This window comes from Bufo gargarizans, chromosome 6, assembly GCF_014858855.1.
Source record: "Bufo gargarizans isolate SCDJY-AF-19 chromosome 6, ASM1485885v1, whole genome shotgun sequence".
Lineage (NCBI taxonomy): Eukaryota > Metazoa > Chordata > Amphibia > Anura > Bufonidae > Bufo > Bufo gargarizans.
In genome coordinates this window covers 164,661,040-164,679,010 of record NC_058085.1, presented here as the reverse complement: position 1 = coordinate 164,679,010, position 17,971 = coordinate 164,661,040, and the positions used below count along the sequence as shown (strand labels likewise).

Genomic DNA, 17,971 nt, shown 5'->3' with positions numbered 1-17,971 from the left:
TTTGTAATTGTAAAAAATGTATGGCAAAAAATAAATGTGTAATCACTAGGAAAAATAAATATATATATATATATATATATATATATATATATATATATAGTAAAGGCAAAATTGGAGGCAGCATCGATGTAGGTATGAAATGGCCGTGTGCACGCTCTGAGGGTTGAAGCATACCCAAATATAATGTGCAAAAAAGAGCAGCACTCCAACGCAAGATAAAATAAATTCCAAGAAAAATGTATTCACCCATGGTGTGGCGACGTTTCGGCTCTACAATTGAGCCTTTCTCAATTGTAATCAGCACCTTGACATGCCACACCTGTGAGGTGGGATGGATTATCTCGGCAAAGGAGAAGTGCTCACTAACTCAGATTTAGACAGATTTGTGAACAATATTTGAGAGTAATGGGTCTTTTGTGTATGTAGAAAATGTTTCAGATCTTTGAGTTCAGCTCATGCAAAATGGGAGCAAAACCAAAAGTGTTGCGTTAATAATTTTGTTCAGTTTAATAAAGAAAAAAAATCTCCCAGGCTGTGAGCTCTGCGCTGCGATTGGCCAGCGCTACAGCCTGGGAGAAGGAGACGCCCAGGAGAACAAGGGCAGTCTCCGCCCAATATAACCAAGTCCCAGAAGATACCAGAGGACATAGCGGCGCCAAGGGATAATAGTAATTTTTTGCCAGATGAAAGGTCGTCTTTAAGTTTAGCCTCTATTTCTGAAAAAATTTGTGACATGATTTGAACTCACAGCTTCTGCATCACAGCCCAGAACTTTAACCACTACACTGTTTAGGCTCCTTTCACACCTGCGTTCAGGTGTCCGCTCGTGAGCTCCGTTTGAAGGGGCTCACAAGCGGCCCTGAACGCAGCCGTCTGGCCCTAATGCATTCTCAGTGGAGACGGATCCACTGAGAATGCATCCGCCTGCCAGCGCTCAGCCTCCGCTCCGCTCAGTGAGCGGACACCTGAACGCTGCAAGCAGCGTTCGGGTGTCCGCCTGGCCGTGCGGAGGCGAGCGGATCCGTCCAGACTTATAATGGAAGTCAATGGGGACGGATCCGCTTGAAGATGACACCATATGGCTCAATCTTCAAGTGGATCCGTCCCCCATTGACTTTCAATGTAAAGTCTGAACGGATCTGCTCAGGCTACTTTCACACTTAGAAAATTTTTCTAAGTTATAATGCAGACGGATCCGTTCTGAACGGAGCCACCGTCTGCATTAATATGAGCGGATCCGTTCAGAACGGATCCGATCGAACGCTAGTGTGAAAGTAGCCTAAGCTGCATAACCAGCTGTAGACTCTTAATTCCAATGACTCCTAATTCCATATAAGAATTTGGTTAGCACTATATAATTCTTTCACAACACATTTAGATTGAATTAAATATATTTCACTGTCTAGTTTTAAATATTTTACTGAAATGTACCTAAGTGGCACCATGTATTCTGTCTCGCTTATTTTCATATTCCATGTGTATCGCTGGTATTATCTGAAGGATTTTGAAAGCATTGCCTTATATTTGATCTTAGTGAGAGCATAGGTGCTTTTTCTAGGTGTAGGTATTACAAGAGCTAACAACCAGTGACCGTTAAATGATAACAAGAGCAAGGTCTTCAAAAGATGAGACTAATGATTATGGGTCCTTGTGCTAACGCATCATGATAGTAATGTCAATAGTAACTGTATAAAAAATGATTCCTTTGCCTAGCACTGTTAGGAGCTTCAAACCTGTATAAAGATGGCAATAGTTTTGCAGAGGTCTGAGCTGCTAAAAAGGACATGTTTGCTATCTGACAGAGAGAGCTATAAAAGTTTTATAGAGCATAAATGCTCCTCTCGACCAACATCGCCATTACCTGCCGTCTGCCTGGGTTGTATTTTTTATAGCATCTTGCATTGCTCAGTCATAAATCCGCAGTGTTAGAATAAGTCTGTAGTAATTCCAGCAATTCCTTTTGCAACTAAGGATAAAAGATCCAGTTTAAAACACCAATGAGAGAACTACAAGCTGCTTCTATTTCAGCTAAAGAGCCAATAAATAACATAAAAAGGGGAATATAAATAAAAATAGATACATATATAGACAGATATCCTCCACAATAAGTGGCACAGTGCACTATTGATGGAGTCCCAGCGGTTCAGACCCTGATCATAGCAGCAGACTTTCCAAAGTCTGTAAAGATAAATCACAGGAGGCATGAGTAAAAATACTTTATCCAACTTGACTTTGCAATTGCTCCTCAGTTTGGGAAGCAGAGATGAGCAAATCGATTCCACACAAATCAAAATTTCCCAAAAACTTTGTGAGGGATGAATCCAAAAAACATTGGATTCCCTGGAAACCAACTGCTCAAAATAGCATCCACCATTTAGCATATTAGAATACAGGGCAGATGAAGGAGGATTGCATGACCGTGTCCCAGCTGGCTTTCCTATAATGCCTTGCAGTCAACTTCAGACAGTTATAAGTGACTATAGCTGTGATGTCATAGGGAGGAGGATCCTCCATTGGGCCCAAACTCTGACAATAATTGGTTCCTAAGATAATAGGGCCCTTAATGCCTATATGCACAAAAAGTTGGCCCTTAGAATCATTTCCTCTGGTGGGCTAAATGGACTTCAGTCCAACACTGATAAACACTATTTAGGATCCTAGCCAAGACATGCATTTGCTTATTCATTGTAGGGATAGAATGTCTGGTTGAGGAAAGATATCTTAAAAGGGAGTCTGTCATCTATTTCTACCATCAATTGCCAATGCACTGAAGTTTCCTCAAACGTCAATCAAATTCAAACCATACTTTTAGCTTTATGACTGTTTTTCACCCCTAGAAAATGAACTTTGAACAATATGCAAATGAAACGCAATGTACCCAGAAAGGGGGTTATCAATATTTGAAAATGCTCAGTCACTGCCAGTACCTCCCTGTTAAACTAACAAATCCATTTCCTCAGTTCTCCCTGTAGAGAAATCTTGCACACTACATATAGTGAGCCCGATGCCCACCGTATATATGGCAGTGAGCAGGCAGATGCCTGGTCTCCGTTTGTGTGAGATTTCAATACAGAGAAGCTGATGTCATAGGCATTGAGGAAGGGTCATAGTGACGTTGCAATGAGGATAGGGTGGTGAGGGCAAGGCAGAGGTACTGGCAGCAATGGAAGAGGTAGCTTGGGCTCTTGGAAGAGGTGGGCTTGAGTTCTTTCAAGTACTGATCACACCCTGCTGGGCATTTTACAGTAAATTTATTATTCCCCTGACACCGTTTTTTTATGTAAAAAAGTAGCAAATCCACCAGATTTGCAACTCTTCAATGCAATTGTGACTTTTCTAGTTGTGATTGACATTTTACACAACCCTCACTAAATTTACAAAAAAGGGGCATGCCGAGGGCGGGGTGTGGGCAGGGCCACCATCTCTGGCTCATTCATCATTATTTACATCAAATAACTGGCATAAATAATAACTGAAATCTAAGGCAGCTATCAGCTGCTGTAGATTTCATTCCAGTGCATGGGCTGCCAGAGGAGGCATGTAATCCATTATCATGACCGGCGTGCCAATCACATACGTGACGCAAAGGGAGGGAAATGGGAAGGCCCTGTCCAAGGGAGAGGGAAAGGTGGTGATCCCTAACTCACCTTGAGGCTGGCACCTGACTGTCCTGACGTCCCTAGACGGGTTCCTCACCCGTACGCCGATCACGTGCCTAAACCCTGGCTTTCCCGGAGATGAGCCCGACGTAGTGAATATAGCGGTGGGAACACTAGTCCACACTACTAACACTAAAGGAAAACACCAAGGAGAGGACAGACAATACAGACAAAACATATAATCCCAGGTGGGCGACAACAGCGGACAACAAAAGCCCAACAGGGATCCGGAGGGTAGCGGTCTGGAACAACAACCAGGAACCACAGCTACACAGCTCCAGTGGGTCAGTATAGCAGTCCAGGCAGGAAGCTCTATATCTGGCAACCAGAGAAGTGGGAGAAGGGAAGATAAGGAGGTTGGGATTGCTGGACAAGAAACAGCTGAGGAGAAGAAGATACGGATCCCTGAGTGAGCCAAAAAGGATTGCAAGGCAAACCCAGAAAACTACCATTAAGAAACAGCACTATCTTTAGACATAGAGCGCGCAGCCACCCGCTGCGACTTCCTGACCCCGGGTATAATGGAGTCAGACGTGACTCTTGACACCCTCGTGACATCTATGATGAGGACTGTGCTTCATCATAAATTACATGTTTCTTCTGGCTTTGCAGATCCCACCAAGATCAGAGTAGCAGATGCCGGTCTTGATGAAACATTGTGTCACGGATGGTGTTGCAGAAAACTAGAAGTCACGAATATAGATCCGACTGACTTGATCCCAAACTAAGGAACAAATGGGTGAACCCTATAAAAGCCCTAGAGCTCTCCCTGACTGTTCAGCCCATGCAAAGATCTTTATGATAGAAAGTTGCATGTCCTCGTACCTAGACTGTGTGACACCTGAAAACCCTGCAATAGTGAGGGGACACGACCACCGCCTCCCTGCACTTAATACGGAGGGAGTCAGGGTCACCTAAAATCAAGCCAACAGGAAAACACAAATAAAGGAAAAGACTTATCTGAGGAAGCAGCAATTGCAGTATCTAGCAGTGAGCACAATCCAGGAAGTTGTATAAACTGCAAAGTGATGCAGTATGGGAGGGGATATAAAGGGATGCAATCAGTGCAACTAGATGACAGCTGAGAGAGGGAAACGAGATGACAAAACAAAACCAAAACAAAAGAACCTCAAGCAAGAGGTACTGAAGATCATCTGTCAAAGCTTCTCAGAGATCTGGTGGTGACACATTGCTGGAGATGAGCACATTTTTCAAGAAATGTGCTTCTTTCTGAACTAATTTGTCACAAAGCGCGTTAAATCAGCTATATCCCGGCCTGCATGGACTGTGTATCTTGGTTTAAATCACTGTGCCTTGCAGCAACATGTATAGCTAGCCCTTTCTGTTAGTGAAACAGTTACTGTGACAGGCAGGTGGACACCCCAATGACATCAGAATTAGACAGATTATTCACCCCAAGTTGAGAATCTAGGCCTAGTAAATTTCTTATGTAATAAACAAGGAGGACATCCCACTAACAGTAGAAGTAGACAGGTTATTCACCTCAATTTGAGAATCAAGGCATAATAGAATTGTTTATTTTGTAAACAATGTGGACACCCCAATAACAATAAAAATACACATCTTATTCACCCCAATTTAAGAATCAAGGCCTAATAGAATTGCTTACATGATGGGCTACAGAGTAGAATGTTGCAGTAGTGAAAGACAGAGGAAATCAAAATTTGTACTGAGGCTAGACTTGTGGGACTGGGGAAGGTATGCATACGTTATCTAACTTGACTTTGTAATTGCTCCACAGTTTGGGAAGCACAGATGAGCAAATCGATTCCACACAAATCAAATTTCCCCAAAACTTTGTGCGGGATGAATCCAAAAAACTTTGGATTCCCTGGAAACCAACTGCTCAAAATAGCATCCACCATTTAGCATATTAGAATACAGGGAAGATGAAGGAGGATTGCATGACCGTGTCCCAGCGGGCTTTCCTATAATGCCTATCTCGGTGTACATCACTGTGCATTGCAGCAACATGCATAGCTAGTCCTTTCTGTTTGTGAAACAGTTACTGTGACAGGCAGGTGGACACCCCAATGACATCAGAATTAGACAGATTATTCACCCCAAGTTGAGAATCTAGGCCTAGTAAATTGCTTATGTAATAAACAAGGAGGACACCCCACTAACAGTAGAAGTAGACAGGTTATTCACCCAAATTTGAGAATGAAGGCCTAAATGAATTGCTTATTCACCCCAATTTAAGAATCAAGGCCTAATAGAATTGCTTACATGATGGGCTAAAGAGTAGAATGTTGCAGTAGTGAAAGAAAGAGGAAATCAAAATTTGTACTGAGGTTACAGACTTGTGGGACTGGGGAAGGTATGGAGTCATAATCTGTGATTGATAACTCTGGTAAAGAGGTTAAGTGAGATGGGTAAAGATTATAAGTGTTGTGATGGTTGCAAATTTTAGTGAAGAAAAGTAGACATTAGTAGTTGTAGGTTGGAAAACATGGGTAAGGGCTTGAATAAACAAAGTAGTAAGAATAAAGGTGCGACTGGGTGCGGTTAAAAATTTAGGGGTGTGATTTGGAGAGTAGACTGTAAGGTGTGAGGTCGATGCTGTCACTTTTATGTTTGAAATATATACCAAAGCCTGAAGCTGAAATGAGAGATGTGGAAGAGGGGTGCCATGAGTGTAAGAAGTTAAAAGTGCCAAATAACACTTTGGGCTTTGGGAACAGAGTGGATAAAACTGTAAAAATGTAGGCTTGTTTAGCAGAGGTGACTTCAGATTTCAAATTGAGAACTACTTACTTTTATCTTTATTGTCCACCTGCTACTTGAGGATTGAGTTTTCTGGACGTGGACCCAAACTTTCAACATTTTGTTCACTAAGCCACTTAGTTATCACTTTTGCCCTGTGACATGGGGCTCCATCATGCTGGGAAAAGCATTGTTCATCATCAAGTCCTGTTTTGATACCATTCTTTATTCATGGTAGTGTTCTTAGGCAAAATTGTGCATGATCCTACTTGGATGAGAAGCAACCCCACGCATGAATGGTCTCAGGGTGTTTTACTGTTGGCATGACACAGGACTCATGGTAGTGTCTGAAGGGGGCTTCATCAGAGAAAAAAAAACTTTATCCCAGTCCTCTGCAGTCCAATATCTGTACTTCATGTAGCATGTATATTTGTCCTTTGTGTTTTTTCTTGGACAAAAGTGGTTTCTTTGCTCCCCTTCTAGACATTAGGCCATCCTCAAAAAGCCTTCACCTCACTATGCATGTAGATGCACTTACACCTGTCTGGTGCCATTCCTGAGGAAGCTCTGCACTGATAGTGAACCGATACTGTAGCTGAATCCTCCTTATAAGACAGTCCTTGTACTTGCTGGACTTTCTTGGGTGTCCTGAAGCCTTCTCTCAGCAATTGAACCTCTGTCCTTGAAATTCTTGATGATCCGATAAATGGATTACTTAGGTGCAAACTTACAAAGAGCAATGTCCTTGCTTGTGAAGCCCTTTTCATGCAAAGCAAAGGTGACTGCACGTGTTTCCTTGAAAGTATTCATAGCAAACAGAAGAAGACAATGATTTTAAGCATCACCCCCTTTTAAAGCAACCTGTTTGCTTTTCTAATTTAACTAGCACAAGAGTGATATCAGTGACCTTGCCCTCTTTAGCACTTTCTCTCAAGCCAATGATAAGATTACTGAAATTATGTTAGCTGGTCATTTTGTGGCAGGCCTGAAATGTAGTGGAAATGTTTTTTTGTTTTGTTCTTTCAATTAAGTTAAAGTGGTTATCTGTTTTTTAAATCTTGACCCCAAAGATGTCTAATATGATGTTTGTATAGATGATGATCGTTCCCATACCGGGACTGTGATGCACTCCCCAGTCTAAATAAGTGGCCGGCGCTTCTGGGATCATGGGCCATACATTTGGTTATTATTCACAATGTGCATGGGTTGCACATGTGCAGTCAGGCAGCCTCGGGCTGTTTGAGCAATCAGTGCCTGACGCTGCCTTACTGCACCTGTGCACCTTGCGGATAGCAACCAAGGTAGGATCACGTGCCATGTGCTTACTCTTTTTAACAATGAAGAGGTAATGCAAATTGCCACTATAAAAACTAAAGCAGCAATCTTTGTGAAAACCAAAATTTGCGATTAGATTATTCAACACTATTTGCGAATACGAATATAGTGTTGAATAATCTAATTGCTAATTTATCTAAACTATTACTTATACCAGCTGGGATCTGAGGCTTGTGCCTTGCTGGAGGGCTGAGATCCATGTTTAGGGAAACAGGCCCCCTAAAAGGCTGCTATGGACTGCTGGAGGTAGAACTGCCAACAAGGTGATTTTTGCTATGTGGATTTTCCATTGTGTGTGAACTAACACCAAGACTGCAAAGTGACATTTTGTTTTTGCCTTATGTGTGAAAAAAATCTGAAGTTTGATTTAAGAACTGGTAATTTGCCTCTGTACTGTGTCCGCATACCCTGTCTACCAGAGCAAATCCCCACAATTGGTGGAGGATGCAGGCAAGCGCAGAGAGGCTGGGGTAAACGCCAAAATATTTTTGTTTTTGGGTACGGCTGAATGCCTTGGATTAAACCAGCTAAATTCAAACCTGTGTCACATGACAAAATGGAGGCTGTAATGAAAGCTCTCGCGGAGGCTAACCAACACCAGCAAGAAACAAACCAGCTGCTGTTACAACACATGATGGCTTTACAGGTGGCAGGAGTGTCCCAGAGTGTCCAAGATGTCCGGAAAGCGGTCCGTGCGGAGATCCCCAAGATGACGCTCTCAGATAACATCGAAACCTACCTGGCGATGTATGAGAAGGTGGCCACAAGGGAGAATCTACCCCGAGATCAGTGGGCTGAGGTCATCGCTCCGTTCCTGACATCCGATTCCCAGCAAGTTTATTTCGACTTGCTGGACAATCAAGCGGCCGACTACCAGAAAGTAAAGGGTGAGATTCTGGCAAGACTGGCAGTAAATAGGTTGGTCCAGGCTTAGCTGGTGCATCAGTAGGGGTTCAACCCGACTGAGCCCGTGAGACCCCAGTATTATAACTCACTTAACCATTTGCAAAAGTGGCTACAGCCTGACGTGCTAAGCCCCACTGCTATGCTAGATCGTCTGATAGCGGATATGTTTTGGAGGGCTTTGACACCCCCTCTCCAGTACTGGATCGGTCAGGTGTCTCCTGGCAATGCCCTTGAGATGGTGGACCTGGTGGAATGCTATGAGGCTATGAGGAATCTAAATTTTTTTTTTTTGGGAGGTGGATAGTCAAACCCCGGAAATCTACACCCAAGGCCCGGAGGTTTGAGCCGATAAAACCAGCCCAGGATGTACCCATTGCGGACCTGGCTCTGATAGTCTGCTGGCGGTGTCAAGAGCCTGGCCATGTAAGGGCTGATTGTCCCCATCGGGTTGAGCCCATGGACACTAACTATGGCTACCATCAGTCGCTATATGCCAGGAAGCTGTGTGCAACAGATACCCCAGTATCTCTAGATCACTTGTGCCAGGTAGAAGTGGGAGACACTCCAGCTGAGGTTCTGCTGGACTCAGGGAGTCTGGTGACCCTAGTAAGGGCTACCCTGGTGCAGTCTGCTGAGTATACTGGCCAGAAAGTTAGGGTGATGTGCATCCACAGAGACTTAAAATACTACCCCACCACACTGGTGTTTCTAACCACGATGGCCAGTAGGTGGACCCACTAGGTGGCCATCACCACAAATCTACACTATGACCTCATAATAGGGAGAGACTTCTCAGGCTTCCCAGCCCTGTGGCCTGCTGTGAGAGTTACTGATACCCATGAGTCAGGGGTAAGCCCAGTAAAGTGGCCTTGTTCAGGAGGAAGGCCAGAATCCTGGGAACCCAAGGCCGAATGGCCAGTGGTAGAGGTGACCGCCAATTCGGTGGAAGAGGGGGAGACAACCTCGCTGAGTGTAATGGTGGTATACGTGGAGGCCCCAGGGTCCTGAATTGGCAGACCTCAATGTCTCCAGGGATAATTTTGGTACAGCACAATAGAGATGGCCTTGCGGTTCGCGAACATATGGAGATATACGCGCCCGCCATATTCTTTTACATTGTGAAGAATTTTGACCCATGATACATCCATCAGGTGGTACAGGACAGCCAATTGAGATGTTCAAGCACATGGACATACCCCAACCTTATAAATAAACCTGATCTGGCCGCCATTTTACATTCAGTATTTTGCCAGTGTAGGGAGAGGTTGCTGTGTGGAGCAGGGACAGGCTGTTAGGGACACCAAACGCTAGCTAATATGGCCACAAAAGTCCTTTTAAGGACTGGTATAGGTGTACTAATGATAGGTGTGATACACAGAGGGGTGTGATATACTTATAATATACTTTTATAATGAGTCAAAAACACATAGATCTATATAGTGATCACCTGGAAATCAGGGGCCTCGGGGCTAGGGGCTTACTAGGGCCATTTCTATATAGAGTAAGGTTCCGGACGGGGTCACTCTTATCAGGGCGGGTGGTCTGTGGTTAGGCTATCAGGGCCAGAATAGCACCCCCCTGTAGGGCAATATCAGGGACAGTTCTTTGCCCACCCTGTTCTTCAATACCACATCATCATCTAGCCCAGGGATAGATGTTTTTTGCTTGCCCTCCGGGAATTATGGATGTGCACTGGAACACCCCGGATTGTGATAGGACATATGGTTTCTGATTTGGGTGCCGCCGAGCACCTGATTTAGTGCCGTTGAGCACTTGTTATTGCTGACCACATCTATGCTTTTTGCTTAACTTTAATAATTACATTTTTTTGAGGGATATCTTTTCCATTCACACGTCTGCAAAATGGGTCCGCATCGGTTCCGCAATTTTGCGGAACGGGTGCAGACCTATTCATTTTCAATGGGGCCGGAATGTGCTGTCTGCATTTGCGTATCCGCACTTCCGCATCCATGCTCCCGTTTCTGTAAAAAAACAGAACATTTCCTATTCTTGCAATTGTAGACAAGATTAGGCATTTTCTATTATAGTGCCGGTGATGTGCGGTCCGCAAATTGAGGAATGCATATTGTCTGTGTCTGTGTTTTACGGACGTGTGAATGGACCCTCATAGTAACATTATTAAAGGTTACGTTTTATCTTTATGTATATTCTAATGGATTGACTTTCTTGTACAATGTTATAATATACTTTCTATGTTAGAAAGTATATTTTAGTGCATTTGTATTGTGCGGCAGGTATGTACGGTTCTGCTGCAATACTGCAGGTATATAGAGGACAAGCGTTATTGGAACATATAATTTCTACTGGTGTGATATAACAGTCTCCCCCCCCCCAAAAAAAAACTGATTGAAGTGGGGTGTTATATACCAATACACTTTCTTTATAGTGCATTTGGGTACTGTATAGTGCATTTGCGCATGCGCAAATTATATTGACGATATTTTGCATTGAAAAATATTATGAATGGAGATCGCAAATTCAAATAATACATCTGTTATGTCACTGTCCATGTTGTGGGACTATTTGTGCATTTCTAGTAATTATTTCTTGGCTGCAGATATGAGCTGAAGGTTTTTCAGGTTCATCTGCCATTAAAATGAATAGGACGCGCTTTGAACTTGCGGTTCGCGAACATTTGATCGTGTTTGCGCAATCGCGTTCGCGAACCGTCCCGGCAGATGTTCGTCCATCACTACAGCACAACGCTGGGACCCACCCCTATCCCGAGCCTGGGAAAATGTATTAATAGTTGATGGTGAACCTGTGACGGTAACGTACACTACACACAGGGGGGAGGATAGTGACCACTGCACTCCACCCTCACCCCTGGCCCTGCCTACTTGCCTCGCAAGTCCTAATGACAGGGGACAACTAGATGGCAGTCCCTAACTTAGGATACGTGCTGGGAAAACAGACAAGAGAAATAACAGAATGTGAATGGACCGGGTCAATACGTAGAGAGCTACGCAGTACTAAGGAATGAGCAGAGAATAGTCCGGAAAAGCCGAGGTCAAATACCAGGAGAGAAACAAAGTACAACAGGAGTCCGCAAAGAATCGTCAGGTGGAAGCCGGAGTCAGGATACCAGGAGAGATGTGCAGTACAGGAGGAGCAGGCAGAGAATCGTCAGGGAACACAGGATCAGGTAAGTATGCAGGAACAAAACAATCACCCGATACCTAAAATTAACAGGCAACCTGTGGCCAGCAGGCTGCCTGTATTTATAGTGGGGAGTGAGAGTCATGTGACGTGGCCAGCATCACATGACCGACAGACAGACAAATCAAGCACTGAGTGATCATCTTGGCGCTCAAGGCAGACCTAGGAGCAGGGAGCCTCCCAGCTAGCAAAGCCGCCCTGGGAACGAGGCCAAACACAGATCCTCACTCCCGAAGCTAAGCAGCAGGTCTGCGGCTGACGGGAGACCGAGTGCGCCTTTGGCGCCCTGTGACAGAACCACAACAACCTGGGGCCGAGATGGTGTTTCCCTGTTTTGTGGTTCAACAGAATATGTTGTATCAGGTAAACCAACTACGGGGAGAGCATTGGTGGTGCCCAAGGCTTATTGCAAACTCGTGTTAGATCTAGCCCACCAACACGTTCTCGGGGTCATCTGGGAATGCAGAAAACACAGGACCATATACTACAATGGTTTCACTGGCCCAGTGTGTTTAGAGAGGTAGAAGAATTTTGTAAGTCTTGCCCGACCCTTTGAGAAAATGACTATGGATCTCATAGGCCCTGTACCGTAGTCCGCTAGAGGGCACCAACATATCTTGGTCATCTTAGACTACGCCACTCAGAGGCGGTGCCACTGCGACATACATCGGCCAAACTCATAGCTAAGGAGTTAATTGAGATGTTTTCCCATGTAGGACTACCTAAAGAGGTTCTGACCGACCAGGTCCAAGGTTATGAGGTTCTGACCCTTTTATGTCCAAGGTTATGAGGGAAATCTGTAAGTTACTGCACATAAAACAGCTACGGATGTCCGTTTATCATCTGCAAACGGACGGTCTGGTAGAGAGGTTTAACAAAACAATAAAAAACATGTTAGAAAGGGTGGTGTCTAAAGATGGGAAGGACTGGGACCTTCCTCTGCCCTATCTCATGTTCGCTGGCCTCTACTGGGTTCTCGCCCTTCAAACTGCTATATGGCAGACATCCTTGTGATTTGTTGGACGTAGCCAAAGAGGTGTGGACAGCATCCTACTTTGCACAAATGTGTCCTTGAGTACATTACCCAGATCTTTAACATGGGTGATCGGGTTTTGGTTCTGGTACCGACCGTGGACAGTAAGTTCCTGGCTAGGTGGCAGGGGCCCTACGAGGTACTCGAGAAAGTTGGAGATGTGAACTACATGGTACACCAGCCAGGGTGGCAAAAGCTGGAACAGAACTACCATGTTAATTACTTAAGCGATCGAAGGATAGAGAGACCTGTACTGAAGACAGCCCGCTGTAGGGTTTCTGGGGATAGAGGTTACGGCCCCTCTGTCTGCTGCAAGGGAAGCAGTTGCCACAGTAAAAATTGCTGACAGCCTCTCCTCTAATCAGGCTCGGGAGGCCAGGGAGTTTGTTAGTAGGAACACGGATGTGTTCTTTGACCTCCCTGGACGCACTTCCATAATCCAGCATGACATTGTCACTGAACCTCAGGCAAAAGTACTGTTAAAGCCATACCGGGTACCCGAGGCTCAGCGACAAGCCATTTTGGAGGAAGTGCAGCTAATGCTGCAGCTAAACGTCATAGAGGAGTCTAAAAGTGAGTGGGCCAGTCCTATAGTCTTAATACCCAAGCAGCACGGGACGTTTGATTTTGTAATGATTTTCTTAAAGGGTTTCTACCACCAGATTTTCACCTATTTAGCCGTCTGACACTAGCGATCTGCTAGTGTCTGCGGTACCTAACCAAGTTAATGTATTACCTTTGTCTGGAGTGGTTAAGCTTAGAAACATAGTTTTATTGATATGCAAATGAGCCTCTAGGTGCTATGGGGGCGTCTTTTCAGCACCTAGCGGCTCCGTCTACTCACTATTTCTGCCGCCCCGCGCGCTCCAGCCCGCCCCTCTCCTCTAGATTGACATCCTACTTGTCTCCATCTCGTCCGAATTCTCGCGCCTGCGCCGTGTGCTTCTGTATTCGGCGCAGGTGCAGTGACTGTCGGACAGTGAAGATGCTGGCGCAGGGAGCGGTCCAGCAGTCACTGCGCCGAATACAGAAGCTCAAGGTGCAGGCGCGAGAATTCGGCCGAGATGGAGAAAAGTAGGCTGTCAATCTAGACGAGAGGGGTGGGCTGGAGGGACGCGCTGGGCAGCAGAAATAGTGAGTAGACGGAGCCTCTAGGTGCTGAAAAAACGCTCCCATAGCACCTACAGGCTCATTTGCATATCAATACAACTACGTTTTTAAGCTTAACCGCTCCAGACAAAAGTAATACATTAACATGGTTAGGTACAGCAGACACTAGCAGATCGCTAGTGTCAGACAGCTAAACAGGTGAAAATCTGGTGGTAGAAACCCTTTAAGCTGAACGAGATATCTAAATTCGATGCATATCCCATGCTTCAGGTGGATGAGCTAATCAAGAAGTTAGGACAAGCACAGTATTTTTCAGTTTTGGACCTCACAAAGGAGTACTGGCAGGTGCCCTTAACGGAGGCTGCCAAAGAGAAAACTGCCTTCATCACACCTGAGGGTTTGTATCAGTATAAGGTGTTACCCTTTGGTCTGCATGGTGCCCCTCCCTTCAGAAGGCTGGACTAACAGCTAACCCAAAGAAATGTGCGATAGGGTTAGAGGAGACTAAAAACCTAGGGTATATTATTGGGCACTGAGTCATCAAACCCCAAGTAATCAAACTAGAGGCAATACCGTAATTGGCCCCGACCTGTCACCTCTAGGCAAGTAATGTTGTTCCTGGGGATGGTGGGCTATTACATGAGGTTTGTCCCCCACTTTGCTACGATAGCCACTCCATTGACAGTGCTCTTGAAAGGACATAAGTTTGTGATGTTTCACTGGGATGATCAGGCAGAAGAGGTGTTCTCCGCTTTGAAGTTGGCCCTGTTTGGGTCCCCTTTTTTGGTGATGCCTGACTTCAAGTGGGAATTTATAGTACAGACGGATGCCTCCGAAGTAGGCCTCGGTGATGTACTGTCCCAGGAAGTCAATGGGGAGGAGCATCCCGTTGTCTTCCTTAGCGGTAAGCTCACCCCAATCGAGACCAGGTACAGTATAGTGAAAAAAGAGTGCCTGGCTATCAAGTGGGCACTCGATTCTCTCCGCTATTATTTGTTGGGGAGAAAATTCTGCTTAGTGACCAACCACTCCCCTCTCAAGTGGATGAGCCAGGCCAAAAACAGAAATGCCCAGGCCACCAGATGGTTCCTTTCCCTACAGAACTTTAAATTTACAGTGGAACACAGGGCAGGCCAGTTACAGGGAAACACTAATGCCCTGTCCCGAGTATATTGCCTGGCGAGTGTTCACCCCCTCAGGGTTGAACAAAGGGGGGGGGGGGTATGTGACACAGTGAAGGGTATGGTCTGGAAAAACAGGTATTTTCCTCCCAGAGTGTGCTGCTGTGCTGACTTGCAGCCAGGTGGGGTCAAACACCGGACTGGATTTTAGGTGTCGATCCGGGTTTTGACAGCACCTAGCTGTCCTTAAAAGAGAGCTGGGCTCAGCAGCAAGGTGTGTGTGCTGGTATCTGGGGCTTGTACGGTGCTGGAGGGCTGAGAACCGGAAACAGGCCCCCTAATGGCTGTTTCACAGGAGCGGATGCCATGCGTGACATCCGCTCCGTGAAAGAGTGCCAAGACCCGATGCGGACAGCAGAAGCATGGAGCATTAACATGACTGATAATGCCCCGTGCCTCTCTGTGACCACTTTACTACGAAATCACAGTGAGATAAAGTTGTCACTCTGATTTCGTAGTAAAGAGGTCACAGAGAGGCACGGAGCATCATCAATCATGTTAATGCTCCGTGCCTCTGCAGTCTGCATCGGGTCTTGGCTGTAATTCACAGAGCAGATGTCACGCAAGGCATCCGCTCGTGTGAAACAGCCCTAAAAGCCTGCTATGGACTGCTGGAGGTAGAACTGCCAACAAGGTGATTTTTGCTATGTGGACTTTCCATTGTGTGTGAACTAACACCAAGACTGTAAAGTGACGTTTTTTTTGCCTTATGTGTGAATAAACATGGAAGTTTGATTTAAGAACTGGTAATTTGCCTCTGTACTGCTCACATCATAATAGTGGCTGTAAACTAACACATCATGCCCATTCTCTGACCCAGCTTTGACTAGAACAATATTTTAAAAGTTCATCCTTTCTGGTATTCAGTAAACTAAACACTACCTCCAATAGATATCTGACCACCTTTGACACGGCACCTTCTCTATAATGTTCTCTCACTGTAATGATATTGTGGCTTCACTGAAGAGTTAATTAATTATAAGGGATAAACAAAATGATTGATATTTAATGCAGTTTTGTTCCTTGTGATTGGTTCTTTAGTCCTACAAGTATGTAATATATATATATATATATATTTATATTTTTTTCCAGCTGTTTGCAAATGAAAGCGTCTTGGATCATGTGGGATTTTCCCAAGTGAAAATTAACCTGATCAACGAAAATGATAACCGTCCTATCTTCAGCCAGGCGCTCTACAACATTACTTTGTATGAGAATGTTACTGTGGGAACCACCATCCTCCAAGTTTCCGTGAGTGACATTTTATACATTACTGTGCAGGTTATTGTGTTTCAGTTCTCACATGAATTCTGCGAGTGAGATTAGAATTCTTAACTAGGTTTTACTGTCAGCGGAAATTTGAAGAAGGAGTTACAAAATGTATGGATCATGTTATAGTTGGAAGCACCACCATAATGGGGGACATTTTTGAATAATGCCGTAATTTGCGGCAAAAAAAAATACTAAGATCGCAAATCAAAAGCGGGCATTTGTTTCACCTCATATATCAAAAGGCACACGGCACTTTTAAAATATTACACTTTTTAAATGTAAACTTGATTATCCCCTTATTTCTCTTAAATTGTGACATTTTAACGCCAATAGCACTAAAATGCAATAAAAAAAAAAAAATGTATGCTCTATTTCAGCCAACCCTACCAGACCGCACTTGCGACTTTTAAAACATATTTGCAACTTTTGGAGTATACTTGCGACTTTTGTCTCAGACTTGGAACGTTTTTGTTATTATTATTGTTGAATGTCAAAAACAAAACCCTGTTGTTTAGCTCAGTTATCTAATATATAAGGCTGAGTGTATGTGTATGTACTGTATGTCCACTAAAGGAATCCGCACCGTCACATTTACAATCACGAAATTTGGCACACAGGTACATCAGGTGTCCGAGAAGATTTTAGACCGGGTCTCAGGTCTCCGTTCCTGAGGTATTCCCAAAAAATGCAAATATGGCACATCACATGACCTACATTAGCCAATAGAAGCCTGCAGGTCTTTCTCTTCATATCCCAACTGCCATACACACGGTCACATGTCTCTTATCAGCCAAAAGAAGCTCACAGGTCCGTACTCTCCACATACTCACAGTTTTACACCAGGTTTCCATAACAAACCAGCCATTTTTCTTCACTGCTGTAGATCAGCTTTAAAGGGGCAGGGCGCTGTGGATGACACTGTTAAGGGAGCGGAGTGCTGTGTTGGTCACAGTTAAGGGGGCAGGTAGGGTAGCCATTCAAGCCACCCTCAAAAAAAGGACTTAAAAACCGACGGGGATTGAAAAAATGACTGTAAAAATCAGCTTCTGTAAGCTGAAGGGGTGGGAGGGACGGTGACTTTCCTTCTGCAGCTCACGCTCAGACAGCACAGGGCTGCAGTCTGAGAGTGAGCTGTTCAAAAGGACATCACTGTCTCTGTCCAGACCCTGCGCAGGGCAAGGAGGACAGGGAGTCTGAAAGCCGGACTGTCCAGCCTAAAACCGGACCTCTGGCCACCCTAGGGGCAGGCTGCTGTAGAGGCCACAGTTAAGGGGATGGTCCACTATGAAGGTCAGTGTTAAGGGGCAGATTAATGTAGAGGCTACTGATAAGGGAACAGGGTGTTGTAGAAATCACTGTTAAGGATATTGGCTACTGTGGAGGTCACTAATAAAGGGGTGGCCGCTGTGTAGGTCACAGTTAAAGGGGAAGGCTGCTGTGGAGGTCACTGTTAAGGTGTCGGGATGCTGTCGAGGTCACTGTTAAAGGGGTGGGATGCTGTGAAGGTTACTGTTAAAGGGGCGGTGTCACGGTCATATTGGTGTTTGACCATGACGCGGTTGCCGTGC

The 17,971-nt window shown here is 44.9% G+C and overlaps 1 protein-coding gene across 1 annotated transcript in view; it reads left to right on the top strand.

Annotated features, from left to right (window-relative positions):
• The window catches only part of CDH23 (cadherin related 23), a 1,302,172-nt gene that overhangs the window by 686,524 nt on the left and 597,677 nt on the right, over window positions 1–17,971 (top strand). The window contains 1 exon segment of the mRNA XM_044299558.1: window positions 16,224–16,382. Coding sequence (XP_044155493.1) covers window positions 16,224–16,382 — 159 coding nt within the window.